The following is a 21,319-nucleotide window of genomic DNA, read 5'->3' on the forward strand; positions in this document are numbered from 1 at the left end:
GGAGCCGAACAGCAGAAAAAGGTGTAGTATGACAGGAATGCTTGAGCCCGAGAGTATTCTGTAGGGACATCAGGTTATGGTGCTCATTTCTGTCAGACAGAGTAAGCTGCAGGCAGCTTGCGAAGGCCCCTTCAAAGTGGTAAGGAAGGTCAAGTGGTGATAACTATATGGCAGAACTGCTTGGCAGGAGCAAACTGTACCATGTTAACATAATGAAGACTTTCCATGATAGGGAGGCCCTTCTGCTGAGTATTTGCAGTGGGTGGCAGGAGGAGTCTGAGGGGAGATCTATGGCTACATTGAGCCAGCCAGCAAAATGCCAAGTTAAGATGAATCCTAGGGTTACAGGCATTATGACATGACAGTGCAGCACGGTAGTGGGGTTAGGAGTGCCAGTGCAGATGGGTTCTCAAGACAGGGCATGGGTTAATGTATTCCCAGACAGGCTCATTCCTGTCAAGCAACGTTTCTCCAGGGCCACTTGACAAACTAGCTTGGGTCTTGAAAGGGGGAAGAGATGTGATGATGATAGGTATTGCCGTCTATGCCTGGAGAAGTAGGGCAAGGGATGTGTAATATATGACAGCATAGGTAACTGGAGTTTTGTAAAGAATTTGTCATTTGTATATCAAACTGATTTGTACAGGTGCTTCTGTTGAAAATGTATTTGTAAAGCTGCTTGTATCAAAAATGTGTCAGCAGTGGGTCCTGCTGGACAGAAAAGAAATACACCTGTATGTCAGACTGTATTGTAACTGTTGAAATGAATGTATTGTAACAGAGGTTACTGGAAGAGAAGAGGTTAATTTCAGTCCAGCTAAGTTTGAAAAATAGTCTGAAATTAAATTACCTGATTTAGGCTATAAATATTGTTTCTTACAGTTCTGATTGCAGCCAGAGACAAAGTGTTTGTGAAGACCAGGACTAGGAATCCTACTGTATTGTCCTTAGGGGTGAACAGATTGCTACCCTGGAATGTGTGGAAGTTTTTAAATGGTTTTATAGCTTCCAGATGCTATATCACATCTTAGCAAAGCTATGTGCATGTATGGTAACACACATGTGCTAGAGTCTGATTCACTTTGTAGTAGAAGGGGTAGTGTGGGAACCAGAGTAGGATGACCAAATGCATGTGATACCATTCTGTAATACAACACTGAAATTATGTTTTAATACTGGATGAGACAGAAGTCGAAGGGCAATCTGTTTTTTAAACCTGACAAAGAAGGACCACTCACCTATATCATCTTGCCTTGCTCTAGTAATTGAACTAGGGGACAGTAATTCTTTAGATCAGTTAGGAAAATGAGATTAGTTAAGTATTGTTTTTCTGCATCAATGTGAACCTTTCCATCTGTTATTTTTAATATTTCCTGTGATTGAGACTCCAGTGTTTATTGTAAATAGATATGTAGTATTTTCATGTTCTTTTATTAGTTATTATGTTTAAATGTGTTTAAACTTTTCACTGTGGCTGAGCTTTTAGAAAATCTTTTAACATTTGAGAAAACTTGTATTTGGTGACACTGTGGCTGCTCCTGAAAGCCTTGTTGCCATGGTCAAACAGTACCATTTGCATTAGTATTCATTTCTTTCAGTATAAGTGGGTACCCATGCAAGAGCATTAGAGTAGCTGGCTTTGGAGTGTTCTGGTGGCAGTATTTACCTTATAGTCTGGGCAGAGAGGGCATAACTGGTAAATCTGTGCCAACCTTTTTCAGGTGTTTGTGTCAACTACTTGGAGCAAGCAGGGACACAGAGCACTGGTTTCACAGAGTGTGGTGGAGAACTTGGCTTGAAACACTTGGCTGAAGATTCAACTATACAGATGTGGTCAGTATGGAGTCCTGTTTGGGGCCTATTGAGAGAGAGAAACCCAGCCCCAGGAAAGGAGTGATCCTTGTGTGCTCTTATTGGAAATTGTGCTTGGTACAGAGTGCTGCATCTTGTAATACTGAGTGTATCAATTTTTGTTCCAAATGGACGGCCATCGCCAACATCACTGGGGTGATTAAGCCACCACTGAGTACAGGAAAGGCTTTAAAGGGTCTGTTCTGGGCCTTTTGACTTGCATTTGTTTATAAATTCAGTGCTGCTAGTCTCTTCCAGTATGTTTGCTCTAAACAGGTGACATAATCTCTTTAGGCAGAAGAAATAACTAGGACCAAACAGTGACTTCTTTACAGGTTGGGTTGAGTTATCATTAAACTTGGATGTTTTCATAATAGTTCAGTTATATGTTGGTGATAATTCAGAAATGTTTCATGATTCCTTTCTCTGGTTTTAAAAATTTCTTTGAGATTCTGTACAGCTGGAAATGTCTTGGTGTGATAATTTATTCTTAGTTACATTCTTGACCATGCTGCTTCATAATTGGTAAACTGTGCCTATTCATTCATTCCTCCTTTGATATTTATTTTTATTGTACAGGGTTATGGGGTAGCTAGAACCTGTCCCAGTACTCAACAGGTGTTGAGGACTAATTGTGGATGGGATTCCAGTCCATTGCTGTATACAGGCACTCAACATCTTGCCCACTCCATGCAAACCAGTGGACAGTTTAAAGAATTATTTACCTATATCATGTCTTTGGACTTTGGGAAAAAACTGGAGCACCCAGAAAAAAACCCATGCAGACACCGGGAAAATATGCTAACTTTGCATAGAGGTTACCCTAACCAAGCAATGTGGCTGTTTGCACAGAAGTTTCTTTGCTGCAAAGTATTCGTAAAACAAATGGATAGAGCTGAAAATTGCTTCCAGATCTGTAAAGCACTTTGATAGATACATGAATACTGCAAATGTACAGCTTTCCACCTGGATAGTGCAGGATGGATTTTTCCCAGAACATACACCCACTGAATGTTTGGGGAAAAAAAGTTAGTCATTCTTTTTGCAGGATTAACCCCCTCATGCATCCCCACTTTGTGGTGGGACTTTACTCCCTGTCTTATATGCCCTAACTTGCATTTATTAACCCCACAATTGCACAACTGAGAAAAGGGAGAACACCTGTTAAATGTGAAACAAGTTGGTGCTTGGGAAGGAAGGATGGGGAAAAAGGAAGCCATACTGAGCCATAAATTGGATGATATTTATAAAAGTAAATGTTAGCTTTGGATACTGCAGAAATATGTCACTACAAACCGACATGCCGAAATATAGAAACTGTTTGGAATAGAGGGTCAGAGAAAGACAGGAAGGAGGGATGGCAGAAGGTAAGGAGAAGATTGGAAGAAGGAAGATCAAAGGTCTATATTGTCAATGAGACAAAGACCAAGGGGAAAACCTTGTATATAACAGTCTAGTTTAACAACAGATGGTAGCTGTGTATGCATAGTAAAGTGCATTTATTCCTTAAAGATGGAAGGAAGAGGTGAATATGATTATGCCACGTGGAAGTTGATTTCAAGGATGAGAGGCAGATATTCTGAGCTGTTAAAGAGAAATGTCAATGTGTAGAGGTTGATGTAGTCTCTAGAATATAAAGAAGAAATAAGGGTGAGCCTCTGGGAGGAGGGGATTTGAATGCAAGCTAAATAGGAAAGCTAGTGTCATAACAGACCTCTAACTCCAGAAAATACAGGTAGATAAGATTAGGCAAGCAAAAACTGAGGGTAATGCTACTCAGTGCTAGAAGTCTAAACATCAAAATGCCCTCACTCGAGGCACTCCTTAAAATGGAGAACATCAATATCTCTGCAGCGACTGAGACCTGGTACAGGGCTCTAGAGAGCAACCCTGCATTACCAGGCTATAACTCATACCACACTTTTCGGCCATCTAACCAAGACCAGAACAACAAAGGCGGAGGTGTGTCCATATTCATTAAAGATATCCACACCGCCAGGCTAGTTGTGCAGCATAATGCATCCAAGGTTTTCCAAGTGCAACTAACTCTGGGCAAAACTGCAATCCAAATTGTAGCTTGTTACAGATCCCCCACCATGTCCCAGGATTCCCACTCCTCTTTTCTTGATATACTGGAAAATATTAGGTCTCAACCAAACACCCTAATAATGGGCGATTTCAACTACCTCACCATTAACTGGGAAAACTACTCGTGTACCAACTCCTTCGCTCAGCGCTTTCTGGAATTCATAAATTCCAATACCCTGGATCAACTTATCCACACCCCCACCAGGGGCAACAATATCCTAGACCTAGTCATTACCAACATGAGTGACCAGTGGTCCACACAAGTCAACTTCTCATTGGTCAGATCCGACCATAAGCTAATCACCCTAGATATCCACATCCAGCCCCCACAATTAAGGAAACCACGGCAAAAAATTTCTCCAAAGCCAACTTCATGCTTCTTAAGACAGAAGTGGTGAACTTCATGACTCCCATGCAGATGGACAATACAGTTACGACTGCTGAATCCTACACAGATGCACTCTATAAGCACTTACATGAGTGCATGGATCATGCTATCTCAAACAGAACCAAGACGATATCCTCCAAAAAAGGAAGCCAATCTGGTGGTCCCCTCCCAACAGAAGGAAGAAACTGTTGCAAAGGAGAGTAAAATCCCATGAGTGGAGGAGCTCCCTGGTCAGCCTCAGTAAGAAGCTGAGATCCCTTATAAGATCCTCCAAAGCTAGCTATGAAAACAAAATCTTCACTGATTCTAAGGACAACCACAAAGCATTCTATAGCTATGTCAAGAATCTCAATGGCAACACCCAGAGCTCCTCTGAGTTGCAGCACAATGGCACGAAAATTACAGAGCCAACTGATATTGCATGCATCCTGGCAGATAGGTTCATTGCTAACTTTACCCCCCCCCCGTCACCCCCTAAAAGGCTCCCCACCTAAGCACCATGTTCAATCAGTCTCACATCAGGCTTTGTGCCCACTGAATGGCAGTTATCCCACTCCACAAAGGGAGAGCCACCACTGATCCTGGTAACTATTGCCCTATTAGCCTGATGAACCTGGTCTGCAAGGCCATGGAACGTATCATCATGGAACTCATTAACAAAGACATTGGTGACCTCCAAATTCTGGACCCCACCCAGTTCGGGTTTGTGAAAGGCAGATCATGCCCTCTGAACCTGATCGACTTCTTTGAGACAGTCACCAAAGCCGTAGACGAGGGTAAGGTGGTTCTCACAGCCTATCTTGACCTCGCCAAGGCTTTCGACACTATTCTCCATTCTGGAATTTAGCTAAACTCACTAAACTAGGTATAAATCCCTACATCACAAGATGGGTTGCCAACTGGCTCACTGACAGAACCCACACTGTAAAAGTTACAGACTCCAAGTCTGACTTCAAACCAGTGACAAGTGGAGTACCACAGGGTTCAGTCCTGGGACCTCTCCTGTTTGGTATCTACTTCTCTGAAGTACAGGCTAACACAGAAGGTCTCTGGCTAATGAAGTTCACAGATGACTGCAAGCTAGGAGCCATAGTGGAGTCCCCAAATGATGAGCCTACAGAAGGGCCTCACTAAAACAGATGCCTGGTGTCAGAGGCATGGCCTCAAGCTCAATGCCAAAAAGTGCATTGTCGTCCCCTTTGGTAAAAACTCTGTACCCATGAACTACCACATAAACGGCAGTCTACTTAATGCCGAATGTGTGATGAGATCTTGGGACCCAGGTGGCACACCTCATCACAAAAGGGGTCTCATCCAGGAAAAAAGGTCATTGTTCCTCTCTACTTGGCACTCAGACCCATTATAGAGTACAACACCCCTTTTGGAATGTACCTTATAAGACATCTGCACCAGCTGGAAAGGCCACAGAAGTACCTCACAAAGAGGATTACTGGCCTCAAACAGATGCCCTACATTGACAGTCTCAAAAAAACTCCAGCTTTACTCTGTAGCATATCGCCTACTCCGATGAGATCTCTGCCTAACGTATAAAGCTAAGTTAAACCCAGAGCTGTTGGACATGCTACACCTAAAGAAATCCCAATCTCTCCGAGCTACACGCTCTAGGGACCTAAATGATGTCACCTCAATAAACAGGACATGCTGGAGGGATAGATTCCTGTCCCAGAGACTTCCTATACTCTGGAACAAGCTACTCATCTGTGTCAAAGTTCCTCATTAGCACTCTTCAAGAAAAATCTTGAGTGGATGGGAAATAGGAAATACACCCCAGGGATCACTTCTGTTGCTCTGCTCGACAGGGGCACAGGAAATTAACTTTCTTGGGTGGCTTAAGCCAGGGAACCTTGTTGGCTAGGCTTACTTAGGCCCTTGGGCCGATAGGCTAGTACCTACCTATGATTAAACAATCTGAAGAAGAGAGAAAGAATGTGATTGGTGATATGTAAAACAGAAGGACTAGGTGAATGTCATGAGTTTGTGGGACTTTTTTGAGACAGTTAAGAAACTGATGTCAAGGAGGGGAAAGATGCAATTTGTTTTTCACATTTGTGAGGGAAGTTGAGGTGGGCAAAGAACAGTATGGGTGCAGGATGGAAAAAAAGCATTAACGTGCATTTTTTTAGCATAATAAAACCTAACTTTAGAATGGGTGGTGTAGCTGTTTATCTGGGTCATTTGTCAATATGTGGAGGAGTAACTTTCCTTTTTGGAAAATGTTTGTAGTTTTGTGTGTATGTGGTGAATTAAAAATGGTTGGGGTTAAAAATGAAAATGTGCATAGTTGATTGTTTTTAGAATGTTTTCATTGAAACAAAGTTTCAGGAAACTGAAATGGGTCTAAAGAGGGATGAGAAGCAGCTATTGCATAAAGATTAGCCTGGCAAATATTAATGTGTGCATGTAAATTGAAAGCTGGAAACGTATTAAAAACTGTCTTGTAGAACATATGAAAGTTATAGCACCCTATCAGAATGAGACTTATCAGTCACATCATGGAATGTGAATGGCATTGTAGGTATAGACAAGAAATAGAGTACGGAATTATATTAAGAAGTGTAGGGTACAAACAGCAATGTTAGTGGAGATGCACTTAGAAATGAGCATGTGAATTTGACAAAGGATTTCAAGATGGTCATTTCAGTACAATATGAGGGACAAAGGAAAGAGGGTAATAGTACTGATTGTAACTTGGGCTCCGGTAGAGTAGGAGAAAGACAGATTTGTTGTAATAAGGGATTAATGGCGGGTTGACACATTTATATCCCACCTAAAACTATAGTTTGAGTTTAAGAATATTACCGGAGTTATAACTGGCTTCTAGAAGGCAATATTATTTATAGTTGGGGCCTGAAATCTGCTATATAAGATTGAAGGTATATCATTAGGACTTGGAAGAGAAAATATAACAACAGATGGTAGATTTCTGAGGAAATGTATGAGAACAATTTGAATGGAAAATGTGAATTTACTAGCAGAAACCCAGGCAGAATTTGCATATAATTCCCCAAGGTACAATAACTGGGTTAGACAGGATAGAAATTATATTTCACGTGAGTATGGTTATTCAGTTGAAAGCTTTGAACCCCATCCAATAATTTTCAAAGTATGCACCAATAAAAAGACTAAAATAAAGATCCAGGGTTATCAAGTAAAAATTAAACCCTGGCACTTTTCTACTTGTACATTAAAAAGAGGAATTTAGGGAAAGGGTAGTAGAAAAGATGAGAGTTATGAGGAAAAATAAAAATTTCTTCAGAAGGGATGAGCAATGGTATAAAATGAAATGGAATTTAAAAATTTGATGTAAATGAGAGAGATGGCAACAAAGTAATAGGAAATTTAGAGATATTCAAAGTTTTACAGGTGAAGGGAAGTTTTACAGAACAAGAAGAGAAGCAGTTTGTTGAGTGTTAAAGGGAAAATAAGGGAGTATTTATGTAATGTACATGAATTGAGAAAGGTTGCTTATAAGCAGTTTTTTTTGTTAACCGTGCAGATTACAAATCTATTAGCACAATGACTTGGGCAACAAAAAAGAGGTATTGCTAAATTTAGGGACCCTGTAATTAGAAAAATAACCAGAGACTCTATAAAGGATATTTCAGAAATTGTGTAAATCTATATAGAGCAGTGTAATTGGGAATCAAGAAGATATGCAAATAGAAGTATTTATGGAAGATTTAAGTACGCCAAGGTCAGAGGAAGTTGAGGCTGAAGAATTAATAGCTATGATGGGAAGAGGATGAGATATGTAGTCAATCAACAGATGGTATTCCTGTAGATATGTGGATGTGAGGAAGATGGGGTGGGGAAGTGCTAAAGATCTGGAAGGTTTTGTTAATTTTTTAAAAGGTAGGACAGTATTAACATCTTGGAAGAACGCTGTGGTGGCTGTACTAATCAGGTCAATGCCCTTTTAAATCCAGACTGATAAAGACCAGTTTCAATTTGGAATCATGGTTTTAAAGCATTTGTCTGTACTGGCAAAGAGAAATGGCTAAGGTGTTTCCAGAACTGCTGTGTGTAGGGGAGGCAGACATTTGACAACATTAGCAGAACAGTAGTTCATAGGGAAGCAGAGTGGAACACGCCCCCACAATTGTTAGTGGGTATTTATACAGGAAATGCATTTGGTAGAGTTAGCTGGGATTTCCCAGCTAGGGCTGTGGTAGCATTTGCATTTCCTGATAGAATGAAGGGATTAAAAGGATAATATGGAGCGTCAGAGACAGGAATCAAGATGTAAAGGTTCCTGTCTGAAAAGTTTTGTGTTTGAACAGAGGAGTCCAGGTAGGGATGTCCACCTTTGCTGTTTGCCGTATACTTTGAGCTACTGGCAAAAAAAAAAAAGGGGGGTGGGGGGAACACTTGTAGATTCATAGGTATACCTGGTATGGTACTCGGTAGCCTTATTTACAGATTGTATTTTGTACTTGAAATAAAAAAAAAATCTGTGTCTCGGAATATTTTGAGACAGTTTCAAGTTGTTTTTTCGGGATATAAAATAAAATTAAATAAAGGCTATAGCAATAAACTGTGTTTTCACGTGAATTATTTCAGCAATCCCTACATTTATGGAGACACAAAATGCAGTACTTGGGTGTTTGGATTAAAATGATTCTATTATTGAAGTTGATAAGTGGGAAGAGAAGTTGATAAGTAGTAGTTCAAAAACTGAGAAGTTGGAAGCTGTTGTCTGTGGATTTCTATAATAAGGTGCAAGCAGTGAAAATGCTTCCAGTAGCTGTATTATTGTGTACAGGTCAGATGTATTTTTATCAAACAGTGGCAAAACTGCAGACCAAAATTAATAAAAAAAAAAAAAAAAAGAAGTGACGACGTTTATTTGGCGAGGGAAGAGGGCAAGAGTGGCCCAAGTTATTTTCCCTCACAGAACAAAGTGGTTTAGGATTACCATATTTGAAGGGACACTATAGAGTTACATAGTTAATGCTTGTATACTTAAACACAAGGAAAAGACTATAAATCAGTGTGGAAAGAATCTTGAAACTGGGGTTTGTTGGGGGGAAAAAAAACATCAGAAAGGAAAAGGCAATATACAATGGGACAATAAAAGTATATTTGTATGTCTCCCAAGATTGCAGTAAAATGTAGGAGGTTTAGCATTTTTGCATTTAAGTGCTTGTGTTTTTATACCCAGGTAGATTTCAGAGAATTTTTCCACAGGTGGACATTAATTGCTGGAGTTGTGATGGGAAAAAGAAGGGTACTTGGGAACGTGTCTTTGGGACAGCAGTGAGTTAGGAATTTTGAGATTCTCTACAGGGTACATTGTTTTGGGGGAGCAAATTATTATAACTAAGGAAATGTTTCTTTTGATCTGGGATATAGAAACTGAATTGCCAAATTGTGGAAATGCCATACTAAATTTAATGCTGCTGGCTGCCAACAAAATTGCTAGAAAATGGAAATCAAACTATACTAACTGTAACAGAATTATTGAATGTCATAAAGGAGATTAAAAGAATTGGAGGTGGGATGTACAGAAAAGGGAAGCGGAGGTGGGATGTACAGAAAAGGGAAGCGGCAAACTACACAGAAGTAAATGAAATCTGTGGGAACAGGAAATACAGAACAATGTTCAGGAGGAGAATTGACTGGGAAGGCAGGTCTTGAGCAGTATAATTGTTGTTATATGCATGTAATGCATGAAAAGAAAAAAAAATCTTTGCAGTTTTTTTTTCTCCTAATTGAATGTGTGTTCTTTTTCACCATGTAATATGTGATGTTAATAAAGATGTTAAAGAGGAGAGGAAATGAGGGAGAGAAGGGGGGTGGGATTTGTGAAAGCCAGTCTAGCATGAATGTGGGCACTACAGGGGGGGGAAGAACATAGTTATGGAAAAGAGGAAAAGCCTTTGGGAGCTCAAGATTAAGTATTTAGAGGAAGACATAGAAAGAAGGAAGGTAGTGTTAAGGTTAATTTTTTGTTGAGTAATCTGAAATTACAAAAACTGATAGCAGCAACAGTGGGTGGAGATAAGTGTACTTAAGGTGAGAGATCCAGAAAGAATAAAGTTGTGTAAGAGGCAGCAGACATGGTGAGAGCAAGATGTTGTATAAAGAGCAAAGGAATGCAGTAGATTAGTCAACAAGATTAGAAGGTTAAAAGGTATTGCAGATGGTTAGGATAATGGACGAGGAAGGAAGGGAGTGCTGCAAGTAATGGTAATAAAAATAGAGGAGCATGTTGGGAAACAAGATGTGGGTAAGTCTCAGAATATGAAGGCATCCCATTAGAGTACTGAAGGTATACTGTAAGTCCAAAATTATTTCCATTTGGCAGTAATTGCTTAATGGGGTAATGCAAGGGGAGGCAGTGCCAGAATTGGGGGAAAAAGGGCATTGATATTTGTAATAGAGCAAGGAAGCTACCCAACCATTCCAACTTCATGTCACACAGTTCCAGTGCTTAATCATGAGTGCAAGGTATTTGCAGCCATATTGGCAAGTAGGCTTGCAAAATAGTTGATTGGGATCAATACAGTTTTGTGAAGGGAAAGGCAAACATTTAGTAATATATTGAGACTTATGATCCATACAGTTTTGGAGCAAGAAGGTAAAAGCATGGTTTTGATGGGGTTAGATTCAGAGAAGTTTTTTGACGGAGTACACTGGAGGTATCATTGGGAATTGATGTCCAAGGTAAGATTACCAAAGGAGTTAAAGCATACTTCTCAACCTGGAAACATCAACAATCTGGACAAGGCCCATGAAAAATAGGTACAAATCTGTACGCTGATTAACATAAAATTTGCATACATAATTAAACAACCCCACCCACTCCAATGGAATTGTAGGATGCCAACTTTGAAATGCAAACTGAAGAACGGAACCAAAATATAGCACCAGAGTCCCCCTGCAGCCATTCCAATGTCCCATTATCTGGCTATTTCACCCCATTTACCATAAACACTAATGTGTGCATACTGCTTTACTTCTACAATGATCATTTGGATTTTATTTTTACACTTTACAATACTGTCTCCCAATGAAAATAGACTCCTAACAAATTCAGTATAAAGCTAATAAAACCTAAAATGAAGAAATGTGTTGAGGACTGTAATAAAAACAATTTGTGAGATTTTCTTAAGACACTGGAATACAAAACACTTGCAAATGTGTAATAAAAGGAAAAACCAATACAAAACACTTGCAAATGTGTAATAAAAGGAAAAACAAAGGCTAGAAATTACACATTATGCACACATATACACATAATTCTGAAGAGATTAACAAATTACAATGCATTTAGGACATCAATGCATGGTGGGACAGATACCAAAAGAAAATATAATCAACCAGACTATACAACACAGTGACAATGTGTACAAGGCCCTCATCAAAAAGAGAACGTTGTCTTAAAGGTCTATTACTTGATTTCAGTGTCTCCATATTTAAACAACTGCCTCCTCAATTCCATTTTCTTTGCACATTTTTCAAACATGTGGCCACAGCCCTGCAGTGATACTGAATGCCACAGGTATAAAAGTACTGAATACTCTTATCCATTAATGCCCCCCCCCAAAAAAAATTCTTAAAATACAAGCAATTTGTCCTCTAAAGGGCAGAGTTGATGAGCCAGAACAGTAAATTCATGATGTGGGAAGTGCCTGAACAAGGAAAACACCTATGCATTTCAGCAACAGGAGCAGATCTTCTAACACACTTTAATAACAGAAATACATTGTTTTATTCTAAATGTCTTGTACTATAGTCTTATAGGTTAAAAGATCATTTCAATTACACCCACAAAAATCAAGCACTACACAAGCTTAAATCCTGAAAGCAACCACGATTTATGTTACCGGTTACAGTTCCAAAGTTTGCTATTTCATCTCTTCTGTCCACCCCACTATGAAATGCCTTTGACTCTTAACAGCTGCTCAGCCTGAAAACCCATCAACAGATTGCAATAATTACCAAAACTCACATAATGAAAGCTACTGGGTTGAAAGCAAAAACTTTCTAAATGCATACTGTAAGTTGACAGTTTAAATCATCATAAATGCGGCCATGCAACATAAACTCAATCAAAATTATAGCACAGGCAAAGAAGTTAGCAGTATATCACACACAAGCCTTTTGACCTCCACTTCAATTGTATACCAGCATGCAGAATTACTCTGACACTACCCCTCAAAACAATGCATATTTCTGGACAGCATACCTTTTTGATACTGCAAATAATATATGACAACTGGTTAAGCTAAAACCCCATTTAGGTAACAAGACTCTCTCTTTCTGTGCGTCTCGCGCGCACACACACACACACACACACACACACACACACACACACACACACACACACACCTGGTAACCTTACCTTGAGTAGTGCTCCATTCCCAGGTCCGGCTGCCGTTCTGTTCCTTTCCTCATGTTGCTGGGCTCGCTGCTGCCATTAATCCCTTCCTCATGTTGCTGCTGTCCGCTCCGTGGGCTCACTGCTGCCATTAATCCAGAGTCCCGCCTCCACAATTAATCCCGGCTCATTAGTCCCGCTCCGTGGGCTCGCTGCTGCCATTAATCATGGTGGGCTCCTGTTCCCCATGCTGCTGCCATTAATCCCGCCGTTAACGTAACCGCCGGAAATGATGATGTGAACGGCCAGCCAGCCGGAAATGATGATGCAAGCTCCTTGAGCTCAATTCCGACTGGCTGGTAGCCTGATGGCACTGATGTCATTGCACACGTGATGACATCAGCTCCGACAGCGGGATATTTTAAAAAATTTAGAAAACAAAAAGAAAAAAATCGGAAATGAAGGGGTGCCACTTGGGAATCGTGGCACCCCTTCATTTGGACCCGAAAACTCGGTAAAAACCGAGTAATTCGGAACGGTTGGGAGGTCTGAGTTAAAGTGCTCAAGGAGACATATGCAGATCCAAGGGCAATACTAATATTAGTATCACAGTAACTACTGAATTTAAAGTAGGAAGGAGAACAAGAAAGGTTTGCCCCCTGCCAGTTATTTGCTATGTATCCAAAGCTCTTAGCTTAGAAAATATGGCAATCCCAAATTTAGAGATAGTGAAGTACAGGAGAAGCTTGTGAAGTTTGTGGATATTTTATATGTTGACCTGTGAAGGATTTACCAATATTTATTCTGGGATAATTTACTCTATCTTAATATGATAAATGAAAAAACAAGAAGCAAAAATCCAAAAATGTTATCAGGACAAAGGCAATGTGTGTAAATTATAAACCACTTACAAATTAGTGGGGAGATGCCTACAGTTATCGGGTCATAGGCTAAAATATTTAGGTTTGTGGGGAACTAAAATTCAAAGGAGACTCAGAATCATGGGAAGTGACTAAAGTTAGAATTGTCAGTACCTTGAAGAAATGAAGAAACCAAAAAGTGGTTATCTTCTTGTTTCGGCTGCTCCGTTAGGGGTCGCCACAGCAGATAAACTGTTTCCAAGTTTTCAAGTTGTAAAAAATGTTTATTGTATCTCTAATATTGTACACTGCACTGACCTTCATGTTTGATTCAAAGCATATGATGGAGGTGATGAAGTACATTTGGGAAGGCACAAGTCCCAGAGCCGAATGGTAGCAGATTCTTGCTAGTAGTAGTAGTGGTGCCACATGTACAGGGATATGATGGGGTTGCACAGATGAGGCTGGTGTTACATTCATTGTAGTAAGTTTTAAATCAAAATGGAAATGTATGATGCTTGCCGTAGCGTCAGAATGATAAAGGATTTCTAAAGATGGTCTGCAGTGGTGTGGTGGGGGTTTTGAAGCAAAGGGAGAATCAGAATTGAAATTTTCAGTTGTATCTAATTTTTAGTTTAGCAAAAACTCCGTTATACCATCTGTAGTAAAACAGTGGTGTGAGAGGAATAGGACGGTATATTTTGGGGAATAGTTACAAAGGGAACGGAACAAGATGGATTTTATGGTGTGGTATAATCAAGTAAGAAGAGATTTTATAAAACTTGAAGGACTGTTGGCATTGTTAGGAAAGTATCATATGGGAGTACAAAGAAGTGATGACAGCAGAGAATGGGTATTGATAGAGTAAGAACAAAAGAGGCAACCAGTAAAAGGCTAGTAAGATAGGTTATACAAACCACTGAGGAAGCAAGGGGAGGAAAAAAATTATTAGGCAAAAGTAGGTATGCAGACTGCATTTGAGAAGGAAGTTACAAGAGAGGATTGAGGGAAGATTAGTAAAGCCCCTATTGTAGTGACAAAACCAAGAAGATTCAGACTATTTGTGTGGAAATGTTTGCTTAAATATTTATGCACCTTGAATAAATTACACAGAATGTTCCTGGAGGTCATCACAAATGTTGGAGGTGTGGACAGAATTCAGTGGGGGAACTGGAAGGACATATTTTGGACATCTAACTTGGGTAGATATAAAGGGGAATTGCAGGATTTAGTACAGAGAATAACAGGAATTGAATGGTACTTGTAAAAGATAAATTTCTACCTGAACTGGGTAGAGGGGGTTGCAAGTGATGGAGCATGTTGAGGTATTAGTAATGCTAATATTAACTGTATGGTTAGAAAGTCATAACTAGAAAGAGGGAAATCAGCCCAAGAACCAGATATAAAAGTAGTAAGAAAAAGAATGGATGATCTACAGGCAATGGAGAATGAATGGATGAAATACAGACTAAATATGTTGCATGGGGAAAAATGACAAACTTGTGTTCCTGCATGACAAAAAGGAAGAGATGGAAAACTAAAACAGCATACAGGAGTTAAGTAGGGTGATGGAGGGGAGTTGAAAGATGAGGGAGGAATAATCGAGACCAGCTATGAAAATAAAGGGATAACTGTGTAGTGGTGGAATTGGACTGAGTGTGTTGGAAAGTGGAAGGGCAATAAAATCAGTAGATAAAATATTGTACCTCCTGGGAGTCAGCTATGCCTGATGTACTATTTACTTAATACAGTTAGAGAGTTATCTCAGTGGGATAATAAAAGGTGTAAACAGGCCAGCCATCAGGGAGATTGCAGTGCTCCATGCATGAGAAGTTCATAAAAGTTGTATAATGTGAAATGTGTTAATAAACAAGTTGACAAAAAAGGATATTAAGGCCTCTAGTGGGTAGTTTTACAGTTTTGTCCAGTGCATTTTTAAAACAAATGTAGAAAGCACTGATCAGATCCATTTTAGGGCATACCACTCAGTGCTTTGGTAAGTGAGTTCATTAGTAAGAAGGTAGTTTGGTTTGATAGTTAACCACCCTCGTTTTTTTAGATATGTTAAGGTAATTTTCATGATCTTTGAGGATCTATAGGTAGTAGTGAGGTAATACTTGGATTTAAGGGCAATCTGGATCTACAGGAACTCCAAGTTAGGGCTATGGCTAATTAGATATGAGGTGATGGTGTTTCTGACAAATGCAAATGCCCTCTGGTTACTAAAGGGCTTGATGGTTTGATAGGCATTAAACCCTGAGTTTAAAGGGTTTGTTGTCATTGCATTGAAACCATGTTTCAGTAACTACACAAATATGAATGTGTTCAAGTTGCAGAAAGGCCTCAGATTTTGACATTTTTTTGTTTAGACTTGACACCGAGTTGTGCCACTATGTTGGTGTCCAGTTTGAGTTTGGTTTGACAGAATGCCCAGAAAAGTTGGTTGCCTTAAAAAAAGGGGGGGTTATGGTGTTGGGAAAAGCTTTAGTCAGCCTGTGAATGTCCTGTCATGGTATCTTTAAGCCATCCTTTATGATATAGTATGTCTTGTCTACATCTCATTCCCATGACACGTACTGAATCCCCTTAGAATGGCACCAGCTACTTAGCCGCTTCTAAACCCAATTTTCTTGACTTGGTATCTAGATAGCTTTCTTTTTGGAAGCAAGATGTTCTCAAGACCAATGTATTTTGCTGCCTTCTACACACGAATTGTAAACTTCATCATGGCTCTCTGTATGTTTCTCTACATGGAGTGCCTCAGGCTATTCAGTCCCACATGGGCCACCACTAAGTCAGGTCATGTTTGTCAGGTTCGAGTTGTTAAGGGTCCTTGTGACATCATGGATGTTGGCACTGTATGAGCAACTTAGTAACCCTGTTCATGTCCAGTATGGTGACTGTAGAGTATGCATACCCAGGTATAGAATCTCTTGTGGTAAATTGTTCCCCTTTGTTGAAACTTGGGCGTTGTCGGTTTTAGGTGTACTTTTATGGTAACTCCAGATGAATTGTGTGGATATTCAGTGTGTGTATAAGTGGAGAAAAAGTATGTGTTTGTGTACTGGAAGATAGAATCATTTATTGTGTATTTTGGAAGGCTTTAACCAATCTTTCTTTACAACTTCATAAGTTATGTGCTTAGTGGTATGTAGGTATGATGCTTGATGCAAGAGGTAGGTCTCCATATTTAAAAAAAAAAAAAAAAAAATACATTTCTTATACATTGTACAATCATTTGATAGAAGCAGTGAACAAATCAGTAGGCTTAAGGCAGTTGCTGCACTGCCTTATGGTTCCTAATGGAATCAGACTGACCAATGGGCTGAAGACAAACTATTGAGCTATGTTGCCAGAGAGTAGAGTACTAGGGCCGGTCATAATACTTAGGGGCTGGAGGGTGACTACTCTAGTAGATCTTGAATTATGGATGAAGTATTTAGGATGGTACACTGAAGTTAAGTTGGAGAATGCCAGATCTGACTGGACTTGACAATTTGTTTGCCAAGAATTATGAATAGTGATGATTCATCTGTTGGCTACTACTACTACTGGTCTCACCATAATTACATAAAGCCAGAAATCAGTGTTCCTTTGCTCCTTCTCTCACCAGAAGCGAAACGATAGCACTAATCCCAAGATGTTCCTGAAAAGCTTGTCTCGGGTTCTTCAGTGATCAGCAGTCTCATCCCAGATGTTGCAGGGATCTGTAGGCTTCTTTTAACTTTCTGGTAGATCTGGATAGTACATACTGCAGCTCAGCACAGCAGAGAGACAAACTGCTAAATGGCCCAGAATTAAAATTAAAGAGGTTGCCACCAACAATGCAACCATACCTATTGGACATTCTGCCCAATCCGAGACAGGAGTCAGGTCGCTGTGCTCTTCCACCATGAGAAGAACAGTACCACTAATCTCAAGCTGGTTGCTAAGAAGCAGTTGTCTGGCTATCCATTGGTCTTGTAGTCTCTAGGAAAGGTAGGAAATAAAGCCCTTCTCTTTCTTTCATCAGGAGCAAAACAGAACCACTAATCCCAAGTTGATTCCTGAGAAGCAGTTTGTAGGGGCTCAAGTGATCTGTATCTTTGTCCCAGATGTTACAGATTTTAAAAGTAATAATGGAAAAAATTGTTATAAATTAAGTGCAGCAGTCTGCCCTGTGTGTGTGAGAACATATGAAAGAGAGAGTAACTTGAGATTTAACAGTCTAAGTGGGGGTGGCTTACTAGTTTTAGTTTACAGTGCTTACTATAAGCAGATGAGATGGGACTGGGAGGAGCTTCCAAAGTGAAATTTACAATAGAAGCGGGTCACACAAGAGCCATTGAGTTTAAACGCACAACAGGGACCGAGTAGATGGGAGAGAAAAATCCAAAATAGTCACACAATAGCAGGAGCAGCCGTCACAGAACAGTGGTGACTCTCCCGCAGTTTCACACTCTTATTGTTCTAGTCTTAAAAAATAAAAAATAAAAAAATCAGCTTTTTAAGCAGATATTTCATGGTATTGGTATTATGAACTGAGATCAGATTTATCATTTGCTACTATTATTGTAGGTGTAGACATCTGTAGTAATGCTGTCAGCATTTATTCTTGCTGTTAAAATATGCTTGAACTGTGTATTTTTTTTTTTTTTTTTTTTTGTTACACAGCATCTCCGATCCAGATCGCTTTCTAAACGACAAGCTGCAAAAGTGGATGTTGATGCTTGGAAGGACAAATGCAAGGAGCTCTTAGACCTGTTGTTTCAGTGTGAGGACTCTGAGCCATTCAGGCAACCGGTTGACTTGGTTTCCTACCCAGTAGGTGCAGTTTACCCTATTTAAATGTTTCTTGGTACTTTTTAATGAAGAAGTTGTTGCCTGCTGATTTATGTTAGCTTATCATGCGGTGTGGCTTTGGGGAAATAAAAAAAAAAATTAAGTTTAATAACGAAAGGGATGCAGTGCTTTGGCAGCAAATGTTTAAGCAGTAAAGACAACATTGTTTCCACTTGCAGCAGTCCAGAAATGACACATTGCACTGATTAAGGCAGTCTCAGCCAGCTGGTACTATTCATTTAAAAATCAGTAGATAGTGGTGCATTTTGAGTCCTTTAGCAGCAGTTTCTTGTTGGGCCTACGGACTCCTTTCTCCATTAGCACTTTTATAAGTAAGCACTAGGCTAGCTGCCCCTGTAGTCCATTTTAAGCCTTGCCAGTTTCCCCATATGATGGTTGAAGTAACCTCTCCCATTTGGCATTAAATTGGCCTTACTCATCCAGTAGTTGATGGTTATACATTACCTTAGTGAGAATAACTGGGATTGATACCATAGGTAATTTAAGAGGACATGACAGACTGTCACTGATGTCCTTGATAGACTTTGTGTTTATTAGATGTCCTTTTATTCACTTGCTGCAGTATTCTTAACCTGAGGGAGCTCCTGCCTGAGGGGGACCTGATGTTGGCCAATGTACAAAAGTCTTGTACTACTGTAGGGTACGTGGGACATCGGACATAGGCCATAAAAGCAACATACACACGTAGCATCCTCAGAACTTTTCTGCCACCAGTCAGAATGCCATTTCAACCATCGGTCTAATAGTGTCATAATTTGCGACTTTGGCCTTTTGCCAAATAAGTTCCCCATTGGGGAATTTTTTTATCTTACTACTGTTTTGGTTATGTCATTCAAGAAGGGCAAGTGCCAGTGTGGAAAACAAATTCCACATAAGGACAGCTATTCAGTGCTTCTTTTTTTTTGTTAGGCCCTAATCACGACCGCAAGTCCTGTAGCATTTACCAGTTCTTCATTCCAAAGACCCTTAGAAGCAGGGTTTCTGCTCTTGCTATTTATTTAGAGAACCAATGCCTTAAGTTATTAGTTAAGTGTATGGAGGGTACTTCAGGGTCTCATGCTGAGCTGTTGAATCACAAAGCCAAGACACCTTGGCCTGCAGCTTCTGCAGAATCTGTACCATTGGATGTTTCTCCCAAGGTGGTTGTCAACCTGGAGGTTTGTCTGACTTCAGGCATGGATTCATAGGCCGAGCCCAGTTCTGAGGCTTCCTTGACTTTGGCCACAAGCACGTCTGTGGAGGTCAAACAGACGTATGATCAGGATGTCATGAGGAACCTAGGCTCGAAAGTATGGAGGGTCCGGGGGGGGGGTGCCTTGCACTCCAGCAAGAGAGGAGATGGACACATTTGAATGCAGGCTTTCATTTGGTCCTTTGACATTGCATAGGATCATTTCTCCTGCAAAGAAAAAACAAACTAAGCAGTTTTCCCCTACCAGAGAAGCTCTTACAGATTGGCTGGCCATTTCTCAAAGCTCCTTTCAGGCCTTCATTGCACTCAAGCCGCTGCCTTCTCAGCCTGCTCCTACAGCTGCTCTCCAAGCTTTTCAAAAAAGGATAAGAGGCAATGAGTCATCTGATGAATTTTCCTCTGTTGAAGAGGAATCTCTGGATTATTCTACACAAATCTCATCTGCCCGGGAATAGGTTTCCCCTGAAGAGAAATCAGTTGGTGCCAACTCCCCTATGAAAGCGGGATCCTTTGAAACTCTCCTGAAAATGGAAGAACACTTTAAATGGGATACTTCCCAAATTTCTGATGTCCAAAAACGATATTGTCAGCTTCTTAAAGTTGATGTCCCTTGCTCTTCTGCAGTTCCACCTGTGCGTCCTGCATTTCTGGATGCCTTTCATAGTGTTTCACAAATGTCAGACTCCCAGTCCCCGGCCCCAAAGAAGCCACAACATCGTTAGATGCCCGGCTGCAGACCCAGGTTTAGGTCCCTGGAGTGTGTGTTTCGGAGAGATTGTGATTTCTTTGTGTAGCATGTCCAACAGCTTTGGGTTTGACATAGCTTTGTATGTTAGGCAGAGATCTCCTCTGAGTAGGTGATATGCGACGGAGTAGAGCTGGGGTTGTTTGAGATGATCTGCGTATGGCATCTGTTTGAGATGATCCTTTTAGTGAGGTATTTCTGTGTCCGTTCCAATTGTTGTAGGTGTCTTGTGAGATACATGCCAAACAGGGCATTGTACTCTATAATGGGTCTGATGAGGGATGAGTAGAGAGGAACAATGACCTCCTTTTTTCTAGAACCCTTTTTTGACGTGTGCCATGTAGAAGGATTTCCTGACTACTGTAGCAATGTGGTTATCAAAGGAGAGACTGCTGTCCACTGTGTCCCGAGGTTTCTTATCACACTGTCTTTAGTGAGCTGCCTATGTTGTAGTTCATGGGTACCGAGTTTTTCCCAAAGGGGATGACACTGCACTTCTTGGCATTGAGCTTGAGGCCATGACTTTGACACCAAGCATCTGTCTGTTTGAGTCCCTTTTGTAGAATGTCTACGTCATTAGGTGATTCTGTTATGGCTCCCAGTTTGCAGTCATTTGCGAACTTTGTTAGCCAAAGACCTTCTGTGTTGGCCTGCACTTCAGAGAAGTAGATGCTGAACAGGAGAGGACCCAGGACTTGAACCCTGTGGTACTCCACTCGTCTGAAGTTGGACTTTGAGTCGGCTACTTTTACTGTTCTTTTATGGTTCTGTCAGTGAGCTAGTTGGCCACCCATCTTATGACATAGGGATTTATGCCCAATTTAGTGAGTTTATCTATAATTCCACAGTGGGGGATGGTATCGAAAGCCTTGGCGAGGTCAAGATAGACTGTGTGCACTACCTTGCCCTTATCTACGGTTCTAGTGACTGCTTCAAAGAACTTGATCAGGTTTAGTAGACATGATCTACCTTTTGCAAACCCAAACTGAGTGGGGTCCAGAGTTTGGAG

The 21,319-nt window shown here is 40.4% G+C and overlaps 1 protein-coding gene across 1 annotated transcript in view; it reads left to right on the forward strand.

The window, feature by feature from the left end:
* BRWD3 (bromodomain and WD repeat domain containing 3) overlaps positions 1-21,319 on the forward strand; it is a 1,896,258-nt gene that overhangs the window by 1,496,438 nt on the left and 378,501 nt on the right. Inside the window, exon 34 of the mRNA XM_044057276.1 lies at positions 18,185-18,334. Within this exon, the coding sequence (XP_043913211.1) occupies positions 18,185-18,334 (150 nt within the window). The remainder of the gene's footprint in view (positions 1-18,184; positions 18,335-21,319) is intronic.

Source organism: Protopterus annectens, chromosome 15.part0 (genome assembly GCF_019279795.1).
Source record: "Protopterus annectens isolate FY-2018-M chromosome 15.part0, PAN1.0, whole genome shotgun sequence".
NCBI lineage: Eukaryota > Metazoa > Chordata > Ceratodontiformes > Protopteridae > Protopterus > Protopterus annectens.